At 41.2% G+C, this 24,016-nt stretch overlaps 1 protein-coding gene across 5 annotated transcripts in view; it reads right to left on the reverse strand.

The window, feature by feature from the left end:
- Nucleotides 1-23,631, reverse strand: part of micu1 (mitochondrial calcium uptake 1) — a 36,860-nt gene extending 13,229 nt beyond the window's left edge. For 2 of the 5 annotated variants that reach the window (XM_027165954.2, XM_027165951.2), the window contains exons 1-6: nucleotides 23,405-23,631; nucleotides 16,150-16,314; nucleotides 14,996-15,173; nucleotides 10,952-11,114; nucleotides 6,811-6,854; nucleotides 4,532-4,543 (exon numbers count right to left, since the gene is read on the reverse strand). In XM_027165954.2, the coding sequence (XP_027021755.1) occupies nucleotides 4,532-4,543; nucleotides 6,811-6,854; nucleotides 10,952-11,114; nucleotides 14,996-15,173; nucleotides 16,150-16,313 (561 nt within the window). In that variant the 5' untranslated portion in view covers nucleotide 16,314; nucleotides 23,405-23,631. Of the gene's footprint in view, nucleotides 1-4,531; nucleotides 4,544-6,810; nucleotides 6,855-10,951; nucleotides 11,115-14,995; nucleotides 15,174-16,149; nucleotides 16,315-23,123; nucleotides 23,268-23,404 lie in introns of those variants that run through there. The other 3 variants (XM_027165952.2, XM_027165955.2, XM_027165956.2) reach the window with 3 other exon arrangements.
- Between the last annotated feature and the right edge of the window lie 385 nt (nucleotides 23,632-24,016).

Genomic DNA, 24,016 nt, shown 5'->3' on the forward strand with positions numbered 1-24,016 from the left:
AGGAGATGACATCTAAAGAGCACTGAGACTCAGCTGAGACAGGATGAAGACTGAACAGAGACACGAGAATAACAGCATGAAGATAGCACCGAGAAACAGACGAGACAGGATAAAAAAAAGAAGAAGAGAGAAACACCAGAGACATGAACACAGCACTTAGGCACACCCAAGACAGTATAAAGAACATATTGAGACATGGCCTAGAAATTATTGAGACAGCATAGAGACACAGCGGAGACAGAAGTGAGACAAAGCCGAGACAGTATCGAGACAGCATTGAGGCACAACCTAGAACGTGTCGAGACAGCACTGAGACACAACCTAGAGAGTATGGAGACAGCACTGAGACACAACCTAGACAGAATCGAGTCAGTACAGAGAGACACAGCCTGGAACATAGAGACAGCACTGAGACACAGCCTGAAACGTATCGAGACAGCACTGAGACACAACCTAGACAGTATGGAGACAGCACTGAGACACAACCTAGACAGAATCGAGTCAGTACAGAGAGACACAGCCTAGAACATATCGAGATAGCACTGAGACACAACCTAGACAGTATCGAGACTGTACTGAGACACAGCCTAGACAGTATGGAGACAGCACTGAGACACAGCCTAGAACGTATCGAGACAGCACTGAGACACAGCCTGGAACATATCGAGATAGCACTGAGACACAGCCTGGAAAGTTTCGAGACAGCACTGAGACACAACCTAGACAGTATCGAGACAGCACTGAGACACAGCCTAGAACGTATCGAGACAGCACTGAGACACAGCCTGGAACATATCGAGATAGCACTGAGACACAGCCTGGAAAGTTTCGAGACAGCACTGAGACACAACCTAGACAGTATCGAGACAGCACTGAGACACAGCCTGGAACATATCGAGACAGCACTGAGACACAGCCTAGAACGTATCGAGACAGCACTGAGACACAGCCTGGAACATATCAAGATAGCACTGAGACACAGCCTGGAAAGTTTCGAGACAGCACTGAGACACAACCTAGAACGTATCGAGACAGCTCTGAGACACAGCCTGGAACATATCGAGACAGCACTGAGACACAGCCTAGAAAGCATCGAGACGGCACTGAGACACTCTAAACACTGAATAAATCAATAATAACAGAATATAATCAGTGTGTGCGGCAGTCGATCCTATATGTTGTGTAATGGCACTTCAGATACTGTCTTGTAAAAAGCTCCACACTCGTTACTATTTTTACACCTCGAGTAGGGAAACTCCCACGTCTGATTACATAACCGTTTAGCCAAACGTAAACGGCTACGCTGCTAAGCTGCCGAATTCAACATAAGAACCAGCAGTAGAATTTTGTAGGAATCTGGTCATCGGAGGGGCAAAAAGTCGAAGAAGGAGAGGTTGAGGGTGTCTTAAGGAAAGCCGTGAGCTCTAAAGCTGAGCTCTGGTACAGAACACGGCGTGTTAAGAAGAAAGCACATTGGAGATGCAGTGTGTACTGGCCTGAGGGAATGCTGGAGGGGGGATTCCTGCCTCTCCCACTCCCTCTCATATCTTTCTCTTTTAATTTGGCCTTGATTCTGGGCTTCCTGTTGTTTAGGATAGTGATATCTCTAGACATAAGAAGACGACATCAGACGTTTGCTTACCGAGTACGTAAGCTGGGGAGAGGTTCCTGCTGATTCACTACCAGTGCTGCGAGGGTTCACTTTATTAGTTCTACTGATGGACAGATTCATAACAGAGAAAGACAAGTCTTGTGTGCAAGTAAATTAATTAGTCACGAAAACTTGCTATGTGCAACCATCAATGTCCGTGTGTCTGGCTTCTCCCCAGGAATACTATAAATGTGCATCAAAGTAGAAAAACCCAGTGTACTTACTATTGGTTAAGACACTAGAGCTGATAAAAATGTGAAGGATAATATAAAAGAGAGAAAAAGAGTAAAAAAAAAAAAGATCGCCAATGGAAGGCACGTTCCCATTCGGGTCCTGGATCTTCTTAAACCTCTTTCTCACAGTGACTTTTTCCTTTGTCTCGGTCACACATTATCATCAGGACAATGTCTACAACAGTTTAATAAAAGCAAGAAAGCTTGCAACGAGACAAGGAAGAAAGCAGGAAAGGCAAAAAAAAAAAAGACTAAAAGTAATAGGAATTGTCTTGAGACGGCTTATAAGCCATGCGCAGTGACAAACAGCAATCGATCTCTCACATCATTCATCAGGGACTTTAGAAAAGGTCCTCTTTTATTATCAAGGTCTCTCTCATACACTCTCACACACAAACACACACACACAGTCATAAAACTCATTTCATCCTTCATCTTAATGCCGTTTGGGATCAAATGAATTGCAAATGGTGTTTTGTAGACCCTGAGTGTGTGTGCGTCTGTTTGCGGGTCTGCGGCAGAAGAAATCTCAACAGAGGTGTTCGATAGTGTTCGAGATATTAGGTTGTCATATAAACCAATTACCATCAACTTACAGTCTGAGACGGAAGTGTGCGTGTGGGCATGTTTTGAGATCTTTGTGGGAACTAAACGTCCTCAAAAATAAGAATATATTGACCTTATAGGGATCTCTGGCTTGTCCCTGTGTTTTATGAGAAAATTTTATTTAATAAAAAATAATAGCCAAATTGTTTACCGAAGTCTTCAGATGAATAGTAAGACAAACGTGTGTGTGTTTGTGTGTGTGTGTGTGTGTGCGCATGTATGCATGTGTATAGCACCTCCAACTGTCATCGAAGGGCTCCTGCTGAGACTGAAAGCCCAAAATAAGGTCAACAAATTCAGCCAGAAGCCAATACACAATTATTCACTGGCAGCAGCTCTATTAGCATGCCACAGGCTCATTACGGCACCTGCCCCCTCCCATATCCCCTGCCTGTCTACCTAGGTCACCTGACACTAGGCAGATGATGTGACATCACAGTGCCCTATGACCATATAGGGATAGGATACGGAGGATAGTGTGTGTGGCTCGTCCCATTCCGCAGCATGCTAACAATGCGGTCTCAAACGTTTGAACATGTGAACGGTCCACACAACAAAGAAAAGGACAAGCTTGTGGTCAGGGCAAACTGTGGTGCCACAGTGTGCAGACAGGGGGCACAACAGGCAACTCTATTACCCACTCCCAGCTTGCAGTCCCCGTCCTGCAGACATTCAGCAGGGCATGCACACACGAAAAGAGAGAGAGAAGAGAGAGAGAGAGAGAGAGAGAGAGAGAGAGAGAGAGAGAGAACAATTCAGAGTTCTTCAAGATCAGATACAGCACTTCTCCTGCCTGAGGAAAGCCTACTCACATCTAATGTTAAGAAAACTTGAACTGCTAGATTATTAAAGTGCTGAATTATTCATGTGTGCACGCGCACCTTCGCTCGTTTCCCTTCAGATACACACACGACCTTAGATACAAACTGAATTCGTATCTGTATGCATGGTTAATAATTCAGAAGCCACAATCAGCTGCATTGTTCCACCACTGAGAGAGCTTGGATATGCAAGCGTCAGCTGTGTTTCAGGTGTGTGTGTGTGTGTTTACCGGAACACCTGTATACATCTAAGAACTGCTGCTCTTTTCCATTTATGCTGTCTATTGTGTTTTGTGTGTGTGCACTGTGCCTAAAACCAGAAACCACCACCATGGAGTGTTTTTACTGAAAGCAGCAGCAATGACAATCCAGTTCTAATAACAGATATTAATATCAGAGTTTAAAAACACTGTGTAATAAGGTTGTATCGGTCAATAAAATAAAGATAGATTACTTTCCTGAATATGCTATTTTAAATGATTGGTATAGAAACATGTGCATTTGTAAAAAAAAAAAAAAAAGAAATCCTAGTGAACGGTTTTGCATTAAAATTAAATCGGTACAAACTAAACTCAACTATATGAATCGATAATAATACAAAGACAGAGATTAAACAGATAAAATAAGAAATAAAAAGTTCCTGCGTTGGAGTTGAAATGTTTGGGCCCCGATCTAAAGCGGAACCTTGCTATGCGATCACTGAAGCATTTTACCTTCTCGATATATCTACACTGCTGCACCGAGTTCTGTAACTTCCCATAAGACCATAAGCATTGCTTATGGAAAGTTGAGTCATATCTGTCTGTCTGTGTCAGTCTGCCTCTCTCTGTCTCTCAAACATACCAATAAGGGAAAGATGCTCTGTCAGGAATCGTTCCGTTCTCATTTCTGCTGAATCTAAAAGTCTCACTTTCCGCTTAGTACCACACTATATTCCCAAACCAATGATTATTAGTGAAATTTATGTAGCTGTAATGCGTTGCTTGGCTGCACTCCTGTGCAGTGTAACTGAGGACTAAGGTTTAGGTGAAAGGCTTGCTCAGGCAAAGAGAGACCAGCTCTAACAACTCTGAAGAGAGAGAGAGAGAGAGAGAGAGAGAGAGAGAGAGAGAGAGAGAGAGAGAGAGAGAGAGAGAGAGAGAGAGGGTTTTTTTAGTGCAAAGGCTCTGAATTGCATCTACACACACACACACTCATGCAGCTCAGTATCATCCCCATACCTGCCAGAAGTCCTACACAGAGGGACGGGCATACAGGATGGATGGAAAAAATTGGAATGATGGAGGGTGGATTGGATAGGAAGGAAGGAAGGAGAGACAGGGACAAGAGAGAATGGAAGGTTTTATTGGTTACATGAGTGGAGAAGAAAATGAGAGACAACTGCAAGAGCACAAGATATCGCACAACAAGACAATTAAAAGTGTATGTTAGGGTTAGCACAAATGCACTGTAGCATATAGCATAAAACACAGAGGTGCCAACAGTTCTTTAGCTAAAAAAGAGAAGAGATGTCAGTACAGTGGAGACAGCAACAAGCACCACACACCTAACATGCATCTGAACAAACGCTGCAATTTGGTGTTAACAGGCGGCCGAGTCCGGTGTCCGCAATGCTGTAGAACACTATTAAGCAAAAAATAAAAGGTTAGGACAAAACCTGTGCATCCGTAAAGCATGGTATATTAGACTGCGACAAATTCTGGGCCAAATCCATTAGTGTCTTATTATACAGGGACAAGATGGGTTACAGAAAAAGAGAAAGAGAAAGAACAGGAGCAGGTGGACTGAATGGAGAAAGAGCCAAAAGGCTGGATAAACCTAATGAGAAGCGAGGAGGGATGAAAGGACAGACGACATTCACCATCTCCACAGATCAAGCCAGTTGTCACATTGGAACTGGGAAGGGAAGGAGTGGTACAGGAGAGGGGGAAAAGGGAGAGAGAGAGAGAGAGAGAGAGAGAGAGAGAGAGAGAGAGAGAGAGAGAGAGAGACAGAAAAAGAGAGAGACAATAGAAAGTGAGCATTGTGCTATGCAAAAACGCTGTGAAGGGAAAATTTGGGAGGGAAATAACTACCCCCAGAGGACACAGCCTGAGCTGGGAGGTCAGAAATCAGTGTGTGTGTGTGTGTGTGTGAGAGAGAGAAAGAGAGAGTGAGCATGATTTTGTGTCCATGTCATCATATGGCTATAATCTATCACACTCTCGCACACGCACTCTCGCACACGCACTCTCGCACACGCACTCTCGCACACGCACTCTCGCACACGCACTCTCGCACACGCACTCTCGCACACGCACTCTCGCACACGCACTCTCTCTGGTGAAGGCTGAACACAAAGATGATCTTATAGCAAAATAATGAATAAGCCTTACGTTGATGGTAGTGTATGATAAGTTCTGTTTTCATCAAGCAAACTTTACACGAGAGTAAACTACTAAAGACCAGTAAAATGTTGTGCAAGTTTCCTCCAAAGCAGAATTCTGATTTAACGGTTGTGATTTATGGTTTTTATCATATCTCTCGAGTGGGCTAATCAGCATGTGGGCGGCTGAGACAAGCCCGGTTCAGACCAAAGACCAGAGCTTTGTCCAAGGTTCAGTTCATAAAGAGCCACTCCATTTGCACTTGTTACTGCACTGGATGCCTCCCACGGATAATGGCACTAATGGCTGGAGAGAGAAGAGCAGCAAGGCTGAGCCTCATATTACTCTTCATTGTGTAAGTTTAGGGACGTTCTGAGAATAAAAAAAAAATCTATATAAAAAAATAGAAAGAAAAAAAAAAATAAAAAAAATAAGGTGTTTCATCTAAACACTCGCAAGCTTTCTGGTGTGGATATTTTACAGCATCTCACAGCTCACGTCCAAATGTTCAACCTTAAACGTAAAAATAGTTTAGGGTCGAATCATCTAGAGATTCTAGCAATAAACAAACAAACAAACAAATAAATAAATAAAATTCACTATATAGAAATAGGAAAATAGATTATGAGTCATAGAACAGCATGGTATACAGAATGACATATGACTAAACACAGATGTGCCCAGCTCAATAGTGCAGATCAGCTACAGTGATACAAATGAGAGAGAGAGAGAGAGAGAGAGAAAGAGAGAGAGAGAGAGAGAGAGAGAGAGAGAGAGAGAGAGAGAGAAAGAGAGAGAGAAAAACACACTTCTTCCGTCTTCAATCGGTTTGCTTACTTAAAGAGGGCATAGAATTTGGTTAGGCAGTTAGACAGACACACACGAAGAAAAGAAAAGAAAAACTGCTTTCTGTGACACAATGACCAAAGCTGCAGGAAAGCGAGAGAAAGACATCATGAGGGATCCAAGGCCTCGGGTCCTTCTAAAGAGAGAAATTAATGGCTTTATGAGAAGCGGCTTTTGAAACACACGTTCCGCGGCAACATCCTGCTGGGTAGAACAATAGCTAGGTAACCTCTTTCCACCCACTCGCCCACACACACACATACACACACACACAAAACAGAGCTTACCTTTCCATCATAGCGTTTCACCACAAACTGATCCAGACCTAGGTCTAAGAGATAGAAAGAAAGAGAGACAGAGGGAGAGAAAGACAAAATGTTAATAAATCTTTACACGGTTACTGTTTTAATAGTTAACAGTGATTAATACGGTAGATTAAGACCTCTATTTTATTCTCATGCGCTTCCAGTTAAACGGACGGCTCATCGTTTTTACATCTTTACGATGTGTTGATAGTACAGGTCTTGGAGAGTGGGGAGAATTGTGCCAATGATTCGGACTGCTGAACGAATCATTGGCGCAACTCTCCCCACTCTCCAAGACCTGTACTCCTCCAGGGTATCAAAAGGGCAAAGTCAATCACTCTGCACCCCTCACATCCAGCACACTCACTCTTTGAACTGTTGCCGTCTGGTCGACGTTACAGAGCCCTGAGCTCCAGAACGACCAGACATAGGAACAGTTTCTTCCCTCAAGCAATCCATCTGATGAACAATTAACACCATGGAACACACGACACCTAATATGTGTACTATGTATACCTCAATTGCACATATGTACATACATACATACATACATACATATTGTCTAAATGTTTACTGTTTACTTCGACCGCACATTTCACAATTGCACATATATACATACAAATTGTATATATTGTATACCTCAATTGCACATTTCTCACACTTGCAAATTTGTACATACAACTGTCTATATTTGTATATGTATATTTCATATGTATATCTAAACTGCACATTTCACATCTGTAAATGTGGACATACAATTATACTGTATATGTCATTCTGTTACACTGTGGAGCTTCTGGCACTAAAACAAATTCCTCGCATGTGAAAACATGCCTGGCAATAAAGCTGATTCTGATTCTGATCAATATATACAGTAGTTATGCATTCTTTATCATTTGGTAGTGTATAAAAGTCAGTCAGGTGTAAACAAGGCAAGAAAACTGTTCTGGAAGCCAATCCTCCAAATGAAAGATATTTTACTCTTAAACATTTTTGTAGCGTCCTTTGATTTGTCCTTTTACATTAATAGATTTAATAACGTTTGTATCCTGTCAGCAGGGATTTTTTCTCTCCAAAGCTAAATTGATCTAATCACATGGTACAGACTTTAAACTGCACCTTAGTCATAATAACTCTGGAGGTCTGGCTAATTTGTGCATTTTGCCTACCTGTCTGTCTTTTTACCCTGGTCGAGAGCTCATAATCAGATTCCTGAAAACGCATGATAATGCCTTTGATTAATTTTTTTCCCTTTTTCATTAATCATTGCTAAAGCTGGAGAGCGAAGACTACCCCTCATACAAACCCCACAACACACACACACTAGACCCCAACATTTCACTCCTCACTGGCAAATTTATTCCTCCTCTTTCTAAAGGTGTTTTTTAGTCTGCATGGGATGATTGATATAATCAGTCAGGCCAAAGATGGTACCAGAAGAGCCAAGCACGAACGGTTACCCGAGAAATAGAGCCCGATGATGAAGGGCCAAAACTCAATGTAGATCAATGTAATTCTGCTGGGCAAAGGTGATGAATTATGGAGCAGCATTTCTGCCGCTCCAATGAATAATGCATTACATGTTTATGTCCACCATTAGTCCTACTTTTTTCTTATTCTTTCTCTTTAGCAAATACCTGTCTATCCGTCTAAATAAGAAGGCTTGAATGACAATGTAAAAGTGAAACAGATGGTGACCTGCAAGGACATAAATATCCTCTATATGTGAAAAACTTTCTAGTATAAAACCAGGAGAAACTATAGAGCTACGTAAGAACGACCCAAGCCCTGTAAACTCTCCCGGGGATGAAAAGCTACCGGCTGTTCGACCGAATAACGAGTAAACATCATCTTTGTTAAATAATAACACGTTTTAGCAAACTTTTTATCATTAGGCTTAAAATGATGTAGAGTGTCTGCTACACAAGTCCTTATGTATGAGCTGTTACTATAGAAACAACCAGGTATTCGTATGTTTATATAAACCTGTGATATAAACCAGTTTACTGTATAGAAGAGACACGTCAGATCGAGAAGCCGACCGGTGTGTGCGTGTATATACACACACTATATATATATATATATATATATATATATATATATATATATATATATATATATATATATATATATATATATATATATATAGTGTGTGTATATACACGCACACACAAATATATATTACATCATCAGATTTTTTTGCAGTTAATGCAATGCATTTGTTGTTGTTTTTTAACAGATTGGACACATTTTAGAGACATGAAAACAGACGTGTGTGTGTGTGTGGGTATGGGATGTGGTAGCTCAGTAGTTAATGCGTTGGGCTACTGATCGGAAGGTCATGGGTTCGAACCCCAGGTCCACTAGGCTGCCACTGCTGGGCCCCTGTACAAGGTCCTTAACCCTCAGTTGCTCAGTTGTAAGTCACTATGGATAAGGGTGTCTGCGTTTCTGATGAACGCACGGATGAACGTCCGCCTTAAACGACTCCATCACTGTTTGATTGAGTTAACGAGTCATATCAATAAAGTCAAGCCTGATTCTCACGTTTTGTATCGAGCGATTTATCCCCGGTCACCTTTTATTATAGTTCCTATTAAAATACTGCAACATAAAGGTCAGGAATATTTTATTTTTTTCCCCTTCTGCCCCATTTTGGCTCGGCTCTCGAAAAGTAAGTGTGAAAAAAAGACAACGCCTACGAACATTATTTAGTCCAAGGTCAAATGATGTGTGGGGAACACCTACCAATCAGCACTAACTTGTGAGCATTATGCTCCTGATAATCAGTAGCACGTTGCAGATAAGAAAGGGTTGACAAAATCTCCTTGGCCCACTTTTAATTAAAAAGCATAGACTGCAGGCAAAACCTCAGTGGCAAGCAAACTTCAGGGCCATCAGGGGATCAATACGTTAAAAGCAATACCACTCGTCTGTGCCAGCCGGCGCACAACTCAGAGGAACGAGCAGTCAGCATAATACGAGGGGCTTTGGGTGTCTGCCCTCTGGACTGTCCTTCAAAAACCTTAATATGCATACAGTTTCGCCGTTTATTCAATCAGATTCGATGTCTGGAGGCAACAGAGAGTTTGTCGATGGTAAAAAGGCTTCTACTGTGCATCACGGTGAGGCTCTGAAGTCTAATAATGACAGCAAGGCTGTGTTGGGTAATTGCACTGACGGGGCTTTAGCTGAGAAGAAGGGGGAAAAAAAAACAGAAGCGCTCATGCATTTCACACCGACACACTCCCTTTCTCTCTCTCTCCCTTTCTCTCTCTCTCTCCCTGTGATTTTCTCACTGACAGTTGGTGTTAAATCCTCATAGTCGCATGCAGACCAAAAGAACCCTGCATTATTTAATTTGACTAAGAGAGAAAGATAATATTTACAGATAGGATCTCTGTGTTAAAACCGAGTCAGACTACGATTCAGTCAGTCTTCCGTGTGTGTAGTGTGTGCTTTTATGAATCAGGCATAAATTAATTGGAGTAAGGAATTTATTATGAAGCTGGTTATTAAAAAAAAGTAACCCTGGCTGTGGGAATTCACAGAATCATTCTCTAGTGCATGCCGATAATTGCGGGCTGGGGATCAAATCTCTGTCATCAGCTGGCTCAGCATATGAGCTGCTAATTTATTTACCGACTGTCTAATAGCCAGACCCCTTCCTTCACGACCAGCGGCCACTCGGCTAGTCGGTTCAGCCTGTCAGACATTGTTCACCCTATCTGAGGAATCACCTGACTGAGGCTGTGGTAGACTGCGGAAAGCAGCTGTTTGCTGTCACTCTTCCTGTCAACCATATAAAAGATGTGGAGGGGTAACACGAGGTCAAGTCCGGTCAAGTTGCCCCGGCCTCCGTTAAATAGATACAAGATACAGGTGGAGGAAACCGGAGAAGACAAAGCCCTGATGATCGCATGTACTGCTGGTGAGAACACATCTGTTCTTCTGTACATGAGGTAGTTGGTTTACGGTCATTAAGTGACAAAGCGAAAGATATTACTCACTCATCGAGAGCAACGCGCTTATAAGACGTATTCATAAGCGCGTCGTGCATCGTGACTACTCAAGGAGTGTCGCATTACTGAAGCACTTCTAGAGATACACAGAGAACACTCACTCTCTGGCTGCTTCTCATTAGGCGTGATGGAGCGGATGAAGTCCTGTGGCGTCATGTACACCTCGGCGTCCCCGTGCTCGCTGATGATCTTCAGTGTGGCAAAGTAGCGGAAGATCTTGTCAGGGGTGGAGTAGGCTCGGATACGGTTCTCGTACTCCATCACCTGCAGAGGAAACAATGTTATGAGACGGCGGAGAGGTTCTCGCAAAAACAAAATGACCTTGTGCGATGCGGCACATTTGAAAGTTTTAAATACAAAAGCTACTTTATACAGCTTATTTAAACAGCCACCTGGCAGCCTTTTCTCCTGTAGCACCTACTGTAAAAACTATTATAGCCTATTCATGTGCAGAGCTGTTCAGTTTCAGCTAAGAAAAAGTTGTCACAAACCAGCAGGGAGGGGAGATATTAACCTGCAGACTCACACACTCCATTAACAGGCATTCGGGAGACAGATGTGCTAGTTAGAGAGCGGGATCAGATCAGTGAGTGTGTCTGTCACTGTTCTGATCTACAGGGAAAAAGGTAGAGGAAAACATTCTGACAGGACGCCATCATGGCACCGATGCCATCTGCGACTGGAGCACGCTGATGCCACATAGAAGATTATGGTACGGCATACACACAAGAGGAACACAAGGACATACACACTTACCCACACACACACACACACACACACACACAGTCGGCATGAACAAATAAATATCAGATGATGATAAATATAAAAACGTCCAACCAGCAAGAGATTGTTTTACATAGTGTAGAAACTAATATAGAATTGGGAGGAATTCTTAAAGAATTTTTCATCCAAACGTCAAATAAGAGTCAGGATTGTGTTAAAGGCTTAATGCTTTAATCAATATTTTATTAGCAGGTGAATTAGCCACACTTCTCCACAAATCCAATGTTTACATCTGTTAATGAGAATTAAACTCGCTGGCTAGAAAACCACAATAATTACTGTGAGCAACGCTGTACTATAGAATTCAACTTGCCAAAAAAAAACATCATAATAATGCAGAGATTATTGATAATCAAGCACTGGGAAGCCTGTCCTCGATGCAGAAAGATGAATGACTCCTTTTTATTTATTTCGAGCCATTAATATCGGCAGCGCTGAAGAAAGACATGATGCACAACACCACTAATCCTTTATCAGCACAACTAAAAGTCATTGCACAGCCTACCAAAGGACTTTATAAACAGAGAACAAGATGAACTGCTTGTAAAAACTCGCCGTGTTGAGAACGCGGAGACTCTGGACCGGGGGTCGGCAACCTTAAACACACAAAGAGCCGTTTGGTCCCGTTTCCCACAGAAAAAAACAACACAGGGAGCCACAAAACCCATTTGATATCTAAAATAAAGAAAACACTGCATATATCGTTTTTTACCTTTATGGACAGTATAGAAAAAACTGTAGTGTGTTGCATTTATGAAATCAACGAACTGCTACCGAGTAAACGAAATTTTATTTCAGCAGGCAAACAAAAATATTTTGAACAGTTTGAACTAACCTTAAGTAAAAAGACGCTGGGTTGAAGGTAACTTTCAAATAAAATGTTCAATGTCTAATTGAGTCCTCTTCGGCTCTCAGGTTTTGAAGACAGGCAAGCGTGACATCTCCATCTCCCCGCAACCCCAATTTTTTTCATTGGTTGTTGTGTTAAATCTTTCCCAGATAGTGCTATTTTCTGATTGGCTATTGTGCGGCCTCTTTTTTGATTGGCTGATAAGTGTCAGGCTCGACTAATAACTTCAGGGGCTTGATTCCTGCCCGGTTCCAGACAGCGGTGCGGACTGATACATTTTGGGCGCTGCAGCTTACTAAATATATGATAAATAGTCAAAAAGTTTTTCTGCATGAGAAATACGATGTGTGGCGGGAGAGCGTGACAAAAGACCCAAATGCTTGACTATCACTCTCAATGCGTGACACCTGACAGCCCTGAATGACATCAAAATTTTAACTTGCCGGCTGCAGCAAACCAAAAATGCGTCTGCTTCTGTGTGTCGGATTTCACAAGTCGGCGGTTATAAAGCATATTTTGAGCGACAAAAAAATTAAAACACGGTTTATTTTAATGTTACAAGAGCATCATAATCTTAGCATTTAGAATTCCTTTTTTTTTTTAAACTAACTAACTAACTAACTAACTAAAATAAAATAAATTTAAATTAAATTTTTAATTTCCAAATCTACAGGGAGCTGCAGCAGAGGAATGAAATGGCCACTTGCGGCTCCGGAGCCGCGGGTTGCCGACCCCTGCTCTGGACGATCGCAATTTGATGTCTGACGTGAACATGTACGATTCTACGCGGTGCTACTGCAACATGGTACATTTATAGGAACCACTGAAAGAATAAACTGTTTCTATTAAAATGGCCAGTGAGTTTGGATGCGTATATGCAGAACAAAGCATCTTTGTATCTTTAAATCTTCTCTTGGGGTCGGGGAGTTGTTCACAAATTCCAAACGACAGCGTCCGTAAGAGCCCTGATGGAATCGGATGTCGTCTTCTCTCTACAAACGTAAACGCGCCTTCATCTCCACTGAGATCCTCTCCAATCATTTTACTCCAGGGCTTTCCCTCATTTGAAATGGATGAGAAAGGATGATGAAGTGCCTCGCAATAATCCTGAATCCAGCAGTCAATAGAAAGTCTGCACGAGTCAATACGTCTACCGGTTCAACTTCCTGCCTGAGCCACGTTGTAAATAAGCGTGGGTTTGTGTGAATGACTGCTGAATTTGTTTTGCCAAGCAGCACAGAGTTAAGCTTGTTTAACATGAATTATAAATGCTTATAAACTGGTGCTTTTGTGTAAATTCACTTATTTTGTCTTGTGGATTATCCCTGTAAGATTCTGCAAGGAATATGTAAAGTTACAGCCTGAACTGTATGTTTTAGATTTACTACACACACACACACACAGACACACAGACACACACAGACACACACACACAGAGACACACACACACACAGAGACACACACACACACAGACACACGGAGACACACACGGAGACACACAGACACACACACGGAGACACACAGACACACACACACGGAGACACACACACGGAGACGCACACACGGAGACACACACACGGAGACACACACACGGAGACACACAGACACACACATGGAGACACACAGACACACACATGGAGACACACAGACACACATGGAGACACACAGACACACACATGGAGACACACAGACACACACATGGAGACACACAGACACACACATGGAGACACACAGACACACACATGGAGACACACAGACACACACATGGAGACACACAGACAGACAGACAGACAGACAGTCACACACACAGACACACACAGACACACAGGCCAGACTGGTTTGAACTGACACATCATCAGATACAACAACAAACACCACATCAGGTTTCACACATCGACAGCTAAAACATGCCAAGCTCTACTAAACTGAACAGATTAGGGGGGAAACAAAAATGGTTGGTCTTTTTCCTATTTATTTACCGTTTGTTAGAAACATTACTTCTATTAATAAATATGCTTCCTATTATTCATATTAAATAATAAAAAAAATACTAAATATTTCTGCGGATGTTAAACAAACATATCATTAGTGAAAATCTCTCTCCTTTTCGAGATGATGTGCATCCCAATGAGGCAACACTCGAGTCCATACACAATTTACAGCTGTGTCCATGAAAAGTACACAGAAACATGGAGGAGGGAGAACGAGAGCTAGAAATAACCACGCCGCCTTGATGTCAATTTAATAATGCTTTAAAAAAAATCTACTTTGCTTTTCCCTGAGACACAAAGTTTTGAAACTGCATATTAATCTACAGATGCACCATTCTAACAGTACACAGAAGGCAATCAGGCTACTTAGAAATTATTCTGTTTTCTTTACTAATGTGTTACAGCAACAAAGCCTTGCTAAGTTTAGGCGACGTGACTTAGTCAGGTTAGTGTTACGAATGCAGATTTGCTTTTAGCTGAGCAGGTGAGGAGGTCAGTCTCGAGGTCATGTCAACCATTACCTTACGGTCACGGAAGCCGACTCTCTGTTTCTTCTTCTTGCCCTCTGAGCTCTCGTCGTCCTCATCACTGCTGCCGGACTCCACCACGCTGTCCGAATCTGCGTTCGCATCTTTCGCTGCTTCCTCCTCATGCAGCTCCTCCTCGAGCTTGACAGACGAGGCTGCCTCGGCATAAGCCCTGCCAATCAGGATACAAATCTCGGTTACTGAAACGCTCTTAAAAAAATAATCGATGCACACAGTGGATGTACAATTTCCACACAACCACACCCTAGCTACAGCTGATACTGCTTATAGCTGATACTGATACTGCCTACGTACTAGTTTTATGTTTCAGTCCTATGAATCGTGGGAGAAAATGATGGAAGATGTGACCGCACAGATACAGAAAAGCTAGGCATTGTATATAGTATTTCTCATGTTAAAATCCCACCCGTGACTGCACCTGACACACACAGACCCTGAATACTTTGGATTTAATAAGAAACAAAAGCTGTTCTCTAAACCTAATTAAAATGCGACTGGACAAATAGCTGCACCACAAGCAGCTGTTTTCTTCTCAGTTGGATGCCTCCCTTCTGGAGCATTGCTAAACTTTAGACTATTTCTCTGTACTCAATTGTTTCTAAGGAAATGTCAACAAACTGATGAGCACTTAGCTCGCTCCTGCATGCGCATCTGTCAGCAGTGGGACTCTGACACTGTGTAAATTATGTGATAACACAGTTATATATGAAAAAGACAAGCAGGTGCAAAAGCAGGAGCTGGTCACAGGTGATTGCGGCTCCTACTCTGGAAATAACAGGTGACAAAAGGAAAAGATTATACACTACAATTGGGATGCGAACAATTTGCACACTCCTGCATTTGCACATTTGAATTTGTGAGTTTATTTATATTACATCAAGCACACTGTGTGCCTTGTTTGTTTACTAGACCATTATGTGTGCGCGCGCGTGTGCGTGTGTGTGTGTGTGCGCGTGTGTGTGCGTGTGTGTGCGTGTGTGTGTGCGCGCGTGTGTGTGAATGTGTGTGTGTGTGAATGTGTGAGTGTGTGAATGTATGTGTGTGTGTGTGTGTGAGAGAGAGAGAGAATGAGACAGAGGAAGCAGTAGCAGAAATGAGGAACGTGCGGTAAGATAATATGTTGTTACTTGTTCCAGAGGAGTCCTGTAGTTGCAGAGATGCCCGTCACTCCTGCCAGAGCAGCCAGAAGCAATCTGCGATGCTGAGGCGGGCGCGTGCTGGCTCTGTGTACGCGCCGAAAACACTGCACCATCCCAAACGTGACTGCTGTCAACGCCCGCACGCGATACATGCTGTCAAACAGAGACAAGTGGTAGAAATGTCCCGATTAGAGGAATGATCAAAACTCACAGCATGCCAACTGCGGCTACATGCCAATTTTACAGCTCTGGAGTACATCGCAGCATCTGTTTATGACTTCTGAGATGATTTTTTTTATTTTTTTTTAAGAGAATGACACTAAACGGTACATTATAGCAGCAGGAAAGGTATTACTTCAAAGCCGTGTCTCGTACATCAATACATATAACATAACACAGCTTAAATCGTTCACATTTCCTCAGCATATCATATTATACCATCACGTTACCCGATACTCTGATATTCTGCCCATGAAGCCCAAAAGCATAGTTGCTTATTTACACACATTGTGAACACACAAACACACTATAACTCAACTTTATATGCTATTTTTACAATGGTTTTACAGAACACTGGATATAGATTTAGATCCCTGATTAGCAAGCCAGATACAAGCAGGAAAGACCAAGAACTTTTTATTGCCACTAGCACTTTAATGACCTTAATCAAAGAGTGAACTCTAAAGGTATGGTAATAAATGCTAATTTATTACACTTATGTATGGAAAAACCAAGGATGTACAAGGAATTCAAGCTGTGTATGTTGGAAGGTGAACACATCCTAGGAGCAGGCAAACGCCCCAAAAAAATATTTTTACACTTTAAGCAACTGATTTTATTCCCAGAGAAATGCATCATTCAGACTTTCTGTTTGGAAGCAAAATTCTCGATAATCTTTTGTAAACGTGACGAAGATAAAGAGATCTAGTTCTGTACGACTTTACTATGATCACTAGTCGATAAATTTATTTTTTTTTTTTCTGAAGTCAGCAGTGTGTCACGGGACATGGGACTGTAATTAAAGAAGCGGTTTGCAACAGCCACCTGTCGATACTCTTTTCCTGATTGCCTCGGGACAATCGCAGTGCATGATTCAGCATCAGAGACCGACGGAAGGGACCCTGTGTTAATTGGAGTGAGCTTTGGCGCGTGACTACAGAGGATTACGGAGATATTCTCTGGACGAGGAGAGGTTTTGGCAGGTTCTCCTCTCGGATTGGCCTTTTTTCTTTCACAGTGTGTGTGTGTGTAGGTGTGCAGGAACATGTACCGTACCGACTCTCAAATCTCGTTCGGTTAAAAAAAACAAAAAAAAACAAACAAACAAAAAAAACCACCATATCGTGGAGGAAATTTCCAATCTAACCGTATGCGATTTGTAACAGAACGCACTGAGTTTCAATGATATCATCTGCATTTTTTTCTCACTTATGTCTTAATTTTTGTTTTTTTGTGGCAGGTTTTATGAACGGAAAGCTCACTGAAGTGTTAGAATCACTGCTGCTGTAATAAACACTCCTTTTAAACTCCTTTTTGTCAAGCTAATAAACTTTTTGAAGGTAAAAGCCTGAACCGTATAATAACTGAAGATTACCGTGCCTTTTCTGAATGTGCTCGTTTTTGTTTGTTTGACAGGAATCTTCACTGTACTTTACTCTACTGGTGAATCACAATAATTAACTTTACAGAAAGAATCGATTTTCCGTGTTTCGATCTCACTAGTGACTCGTTTTGCGTATACCGTGATCCCTCGTTTATTGCGGTTAATGGGGCCCGGAACCCCTCGCGATAAGTGACAATCCACGAAGTAGGATCGGCCCTAAGTTTGACTGTTTCACTGATGGTCATCATCTTCCTCTTCCTCTTGGGCTCACTAGAGGAATCTTTCGCAGGGGCACGGTGCTTAGGAGGCATTGTAAGGGCTTAACGAAAAGTTAATTTCGAACACAATACACGAGACACAGTTGACAGCATGAACGAGAGTGGCGAGATACAACAAGGGAAGAAGCTGGGAGAGGATGCGAAGATGCGCAGCCAATCAGCTCAGATCTCGCACCGGGAACCAATCATGTGCCTTGTCTGATTGCCCGTGGGTATGTACAAAGCCTCTGAGAGAGTTTCTCTCTTTGTCTGGCATCCTGGGAAACCGTTTTTATTATTACTTTTCGATTAATATTTTTGAAAAATCAGAGATGCACTGAGGCCGCGAAACTTGAGCCGCGAAGTGGCGAGGGATTACTGTATACGTGACTAGTCGTTGTAATTTCCGATAATAAATAAAACTGTTTAACGGAGTACCAGTTACTGTGGTGCGGGTCTGCAATGAGTGTTAACTGAACATTAAGGCACCAGGCTGCTGCTAGGCTCTGATTAATCGCCTGAAGAAAGCCAGGGCAAGCATGCTGTTCAAACAATTACACAGACACAAGGAAGCTTTTTAGCTCTTGAATGTCCTGCCAGCAGCACTCAGGCCACAAAGTGTTAGGCAAGCTCGCTTGGGCTCTGGGAAGTTCGACTGGAAATGAATCTCTCCTTCAATGTACGTTTATTAGCTCAAATCCAGATCGTTCCAAAAAAACAAATCGAGCTTCGAGATCAAATGACAAACGTTTGTTCTATGAAATATCCCGTGAAGTTTGAAATAAACGACAGAACATACACTTGATTTATCCTGAAACTCAGATCCTTTTTTCTCATCACAACAGCACGGCTCTGATTCCTAGTCTAACTAGATTTCTAAGAGCCTTATTAGATTCATATGCATCAAGCATGAGTACAGTTATCATAGGAAAAGAATTACATACATGTTTTATGTAATTATATTATATAAAGATAATATATAACCTTTATATATGAAGATGAATGGGGGAATTTGGTTTTGAGCTCAAGGACTGAATCAAATGTCTAAGCCACAAAAGTTTCAGTGACTGTCAAAGTAGTTTCTAGAAACTATTGCACCGATTCTGAAAGTGTTGCACCGATCTATCTCTCCACTCCAAAGGCAGGTTAAGCTTCAAGCGAGGCTGAAAGCTCCAAACCGGGCATTAAAAAAAAGCCTCCGTCGATCCTCAGATCAGAGCAGAAACCCAACGACCGCTGGATCATGTCCCATATGTTCAGCATTGATCTCACAGCCCTGGAGGAGGAAGCTAATGGTTATTAAACAACGAGTCATGAGAGCTGATTTTCTTCACGTTTGGCCGGAGAGAGAACACGTAAATACTTGGATGACTTGGAGTTGCAGTCGGGTCCAGAAATTACCAGCACTCTTAGAAAAAAGCACCTTAGCACCCTTAATGAAGACAGAGTTTGGAAAAACTGCTTCTACTTATAGTGCATCAACTGCTTGGAATGAGATTCAACGATCATTGAAATTGAGTGTACTTATCTCAATGAATGAGTTAAAGCTGGATCTCAACCGAACATTCCAAACTGCCTGCACTTGTTCTTAATCTTGTTTTAGTCTTGTTTTATTGTTGGAAATGTGTGTGTTGTGATTATTGTTCTGTGTACTTAATTTGTTTTTATGTCGTCTATTGTGTGCTGCTACCTTGGCCAGGGCTCACTTGTAAATGAGATATCTATCTCAATGTGATTTTATCCCTGGTTAAATAAAGGTATAATAAAAAAAAAAATAAAATAAAATAAAAAATGGCTTAAAATAGCTTTTTATACTGGCTCACATTTGTTCATCTTAAGCCTTATTCGGACGGGATTAGTTTTATGTGGGGACGTTGGGGTAAAGTAATTATTACCAGAGCTTCTCGGTGATTTTAGTCCCGTCCGAATGCGCCATCTCGGTAATCATTACGGACAATGTCAGTAAAGATTACGGCGACTTTTACCTTCTGTAAAAAGGTCCGGAAAAATTACCTCAGGTAATACTGATCCCGTCCGAATAGACCCACTGTAAATATGTATGGTAAAATTCCGTCATTTCCTGTTTAAAACTAGTTTTTGGCACGTTTTGCAAGCATGGAGGTGCTTGAAACAGGAAGCAACGTCATACGCACATGACGACAAGGAGATTACTGTGGTGCGTAAAGCGAGTTACCCCTCCCACTTCTGCTAGTTTTACTGAGATGTCTTGTCCCGTACGAATTGGCCAATTAATATTACAGACGTCCTGATGTAAAATTGCATTACATCACATCCCCAAGTAAAACTAATCCCGTCCGAATAGGGCTTTAGACACAATAACTGAGGAAAGTCCTATAAACAAAATGGAACTAAGGCATGTTTCCATTTTTATACATATTTAATAATAATATTATTTAAACAACATAAAACGTCGGATAGTGTCCTAAGCAATCTTTTATGACTTGTGAACTCTGAGGTGCTGAACTCCCTGAGAACTTCATTAACATGAGGACAATTACAAAACACACAAAAGTAAATGAGACAAAAATGTGTTCATCTTAATAAATCAGGCTACATGTCTGAAGATGCCCATATCAAGTGTCAAGGGAAAATCGTAGGTTGTGGTGTATACACCTAAAGGAGGACACTTTTGTATTTCACAGCTATAAAGTGTAAAACGGATAGATGGATGACGGTTAAAGATTTGCAAGACGACTGTGTCGTGTTGTAGCTTCCGAAGTCTCCAAATCTATAATTAAACACCTTCTTCATGCCAACAAATGATGTAGGAGGCGTGCCAACAGAAAATCCTTTTCTTTCATTTAACCACAAACAAACGGCTGGAGTTTACTAGACATAACTGGAAATGTAAGGTGTTAATGTGTCAGTCTGTTGAATTCCACCCTGTTCATTAGTATTTTCTCGTAACAGTACATTCCTTCATTTTTTTTATTTATTTCTTACTTAAATGTCCATTATTCTTCACCCAGAGATGACATTATTTACATTAAGGTGTTATTCACCATGTGTCATCAGCTTAGCTCTAATCTGTCATAGTTACGGACTTTACCGGCTATACAATGGTGTTTATTAAGGTTACCATGGCAACCGGATGCTATTACCTTAATCCATCATGGTGCATTCACATGTTGCAACGTTGTAATGGAAAAGATCCCAAATAATTCTCGACTACAAGATGCAGAATGATATACGACCCCTCGAGCTCACATGCTGTCTTTCTTAAATATTTTATGTCCTATATTATTTTATATATAGTTATATTATTCTGTATTGACTCAAGCATGAAGTGGAAATGTAATGAAATGTCATGTAGTAACAACGCAATATTATCAAGTAATTCAGTGTGTCAACACAATCCACTGCACCATCACACAGGATACGAAGCCACAAGATCCTGCAATAGAGTCAACGAACTGAATGAATATTTCTAGTGTTTTCTTTCTTAGAGTTCTATAGTCGCTGAATGTTCTCTCACACTTTTTAGTCAGAGGAAACGTACATATCGTAAATATCCATCGACGAGCCTGGAGTCTATCGAATACGGACTCGTCGCATAAAGTGGGGGACTAAGACGCATGTACGTTGACACAGTAGGAAGTAATTAGAGATGCCCATAAGCCTACAATGCATGTCTTTGGACTGGGGAAGAAACCAGAGTACCCAAAGAAACTTCACCCACACAGGACAAAGACAGGAATTAAACCACCAACCCCAGAGGTGTGAAGGTCTTAACTGAATTCTCATATCTGATTGGTCAGAAGGTTAGGATTCTAGTGTTTACATTAACGAGCTCCATCTAACACATTATCGTTTTTATAGTAACAGCTCGCTCATTCACAGAGACTTGTACAGAAGACGCTCCAATCATCTTCCGTGCCACGTGTGGTCTTTGAGGACAACGACCTCATCAATACAACATTTATCAGACTGTATATTTATAATCACACCTTCCACTGTCACCCATATGAGCATGAGGTTCCCCTTTGAGTCTGTTTCCTCTCAAGGTTCCTTCCTTTACCGTCTAAGGGAGTTTTTCCTCACCACAGTCACCTGAGTCACCTCAGACTTGCTCAATGGGGATAAATGCAAACATTTAAATATATCTAATATTAATCTTGAATTTTGTATTCTATTAATCTTTATATTATTCTTTATATTAACCTTTTGTTCTATGTTTATGTTCCGTAAAGCTGCTTTGAGACAGCGTCAATTGTAAATAAATTTGAATTGAAAATAATGTACAGAATATTAATCAAATAACAAACATTTTTATATCGTATTGCTATTGATAGAACTTTCCTGTCACTGTTCTTTACTTGGCATTCATGGAAGGAGCCTCCAGTGTCAGTTATATATACGGTGGCTATGTCGTACTCCGTTCGACGTTGTACGTAATCCTTTAACATTTTACTTGTTTTGTAATTTTATCTTATTAACTTCAAGACAGAGCAAACAAGTAACTGATGAGGGAAAGAGTGCTTTAACTTTAATGATAACATTAAATAACATGTCTGGAAGACATTATACAACATTACATGGGTTTAAAGGCTTGTCATGGCATTTATTAATTAATAATCGATGGCACATTTGTTGAAGAACAGGACACTTCTCCTTCCTGAAACATGAAACTTTTCATTAAGGGGGGAAGAAAGGTGACATTCATAAAGAAATAAAACTGTCAACTTTATAGAAAGCACAGAGGGTTTGTTTGCAAAGACGTGGACAATTTCCACCTTGTCTCAAGAACTACTAGTATTTATCCAGACTCTTTGTGGATATCCCTATTAATTGTAAGTCTAATAAGCATCAATTTCAAAACTTAAGCATTTTCTTCACATGGGCAAGTTTTTTTTTTAATCTCCACAATCCGATCCACATGATATGAATCCATCATGAACCGGATCTTTGGAGAAAAACAAAAATGTGCTGAATAACTCTAATTCGGAGAGAAATCATTTATATTTAGGTGATTAACTAAAGAAAAACTTCTGGAGTGATCTTTTACATTGTTTTTTTTTCTGTTCTAAACACAACATCAGCTTGGAAAAGCAGCACATCGAGCCAGTTAAAGAAACACTCACCTGAGCTGACAGCTAGCAAGGAGGCTAACACTGAAAAGCAAAGCTAACCGTATTAGCTAGCTCACAAACTTGGAAGTATATTTTTCCCGATTAACAAGACGACTTCTTCACTTTTAATCCCTAGCTAACTCAGCTAAAAACACGTCCGTACTATTGTGCACGTACTGACACAAGCGAAAGCTAGCTTGCGAACTAGCCGTGCTAGCATACTACCTACCCATGCTAAGCTAAGCTAAGCTAAGCTAAGCTAGCTCACACTTCTTTACGCACTGTTTACTCACTTTGCTCCGATGAAAAAGCAGGTTTAATGAAGAAAGATTTTAACTCCGCTTGGCGAATTCCTTCTGAGTCAGTCTGTGTTTACTTCCGTAGATGAAACGAGAAGTTGTGCGTCCATAGAAGAGCCGAAAAATAACCGTGAATGGACCTAGATCTAGATCCTCCTTCGCACTAGAGCTATCAGACCGCACTACCGCACTGCATAGTGCGCTCACCGCCGGCGTAGCGTTCTGCATTCACATACAGTTTAGTACGCTGGCATGCATTGGGGTGTAGTTAGAGCAAGGAGGCTGTAGTCAAAAAATGTGACAAATATATCACAATAAATATCACAAATGACTGATATATCACAATAAAGATCACATATAACTGATATATCACAATAAATATCACATATAACTGATATATCACAATAAAGATCACGCGTGACTGATATATCGCAATATATCACATATGACTGCACTGATATATCACAATAAATATCACATATGACTAATATATCACAATAAATATCACATATGACTGATATATCACAATAAATATCACGTGTGACTGATATATCGCAATATATATCACATATGACTGCACTGATATCACAATAAATATCACATATG

The sequence above is a fragment of the Tachysurus fulvidraco genome, chromosome 4, assembly GCF_022655615.1.
Source record: "Tachysurus fulvidraco isolate hzauxx_2018 chromosome 4, HZAU_PFXX_2.0, whole genome shotgun sequence".
Lineage (NCBI taxonomy): Eukaryota > Metazoa > Chordata > Actinopteri > Siluriformes > Bagridae > Tachysurus > Tachysurus fulvidraco.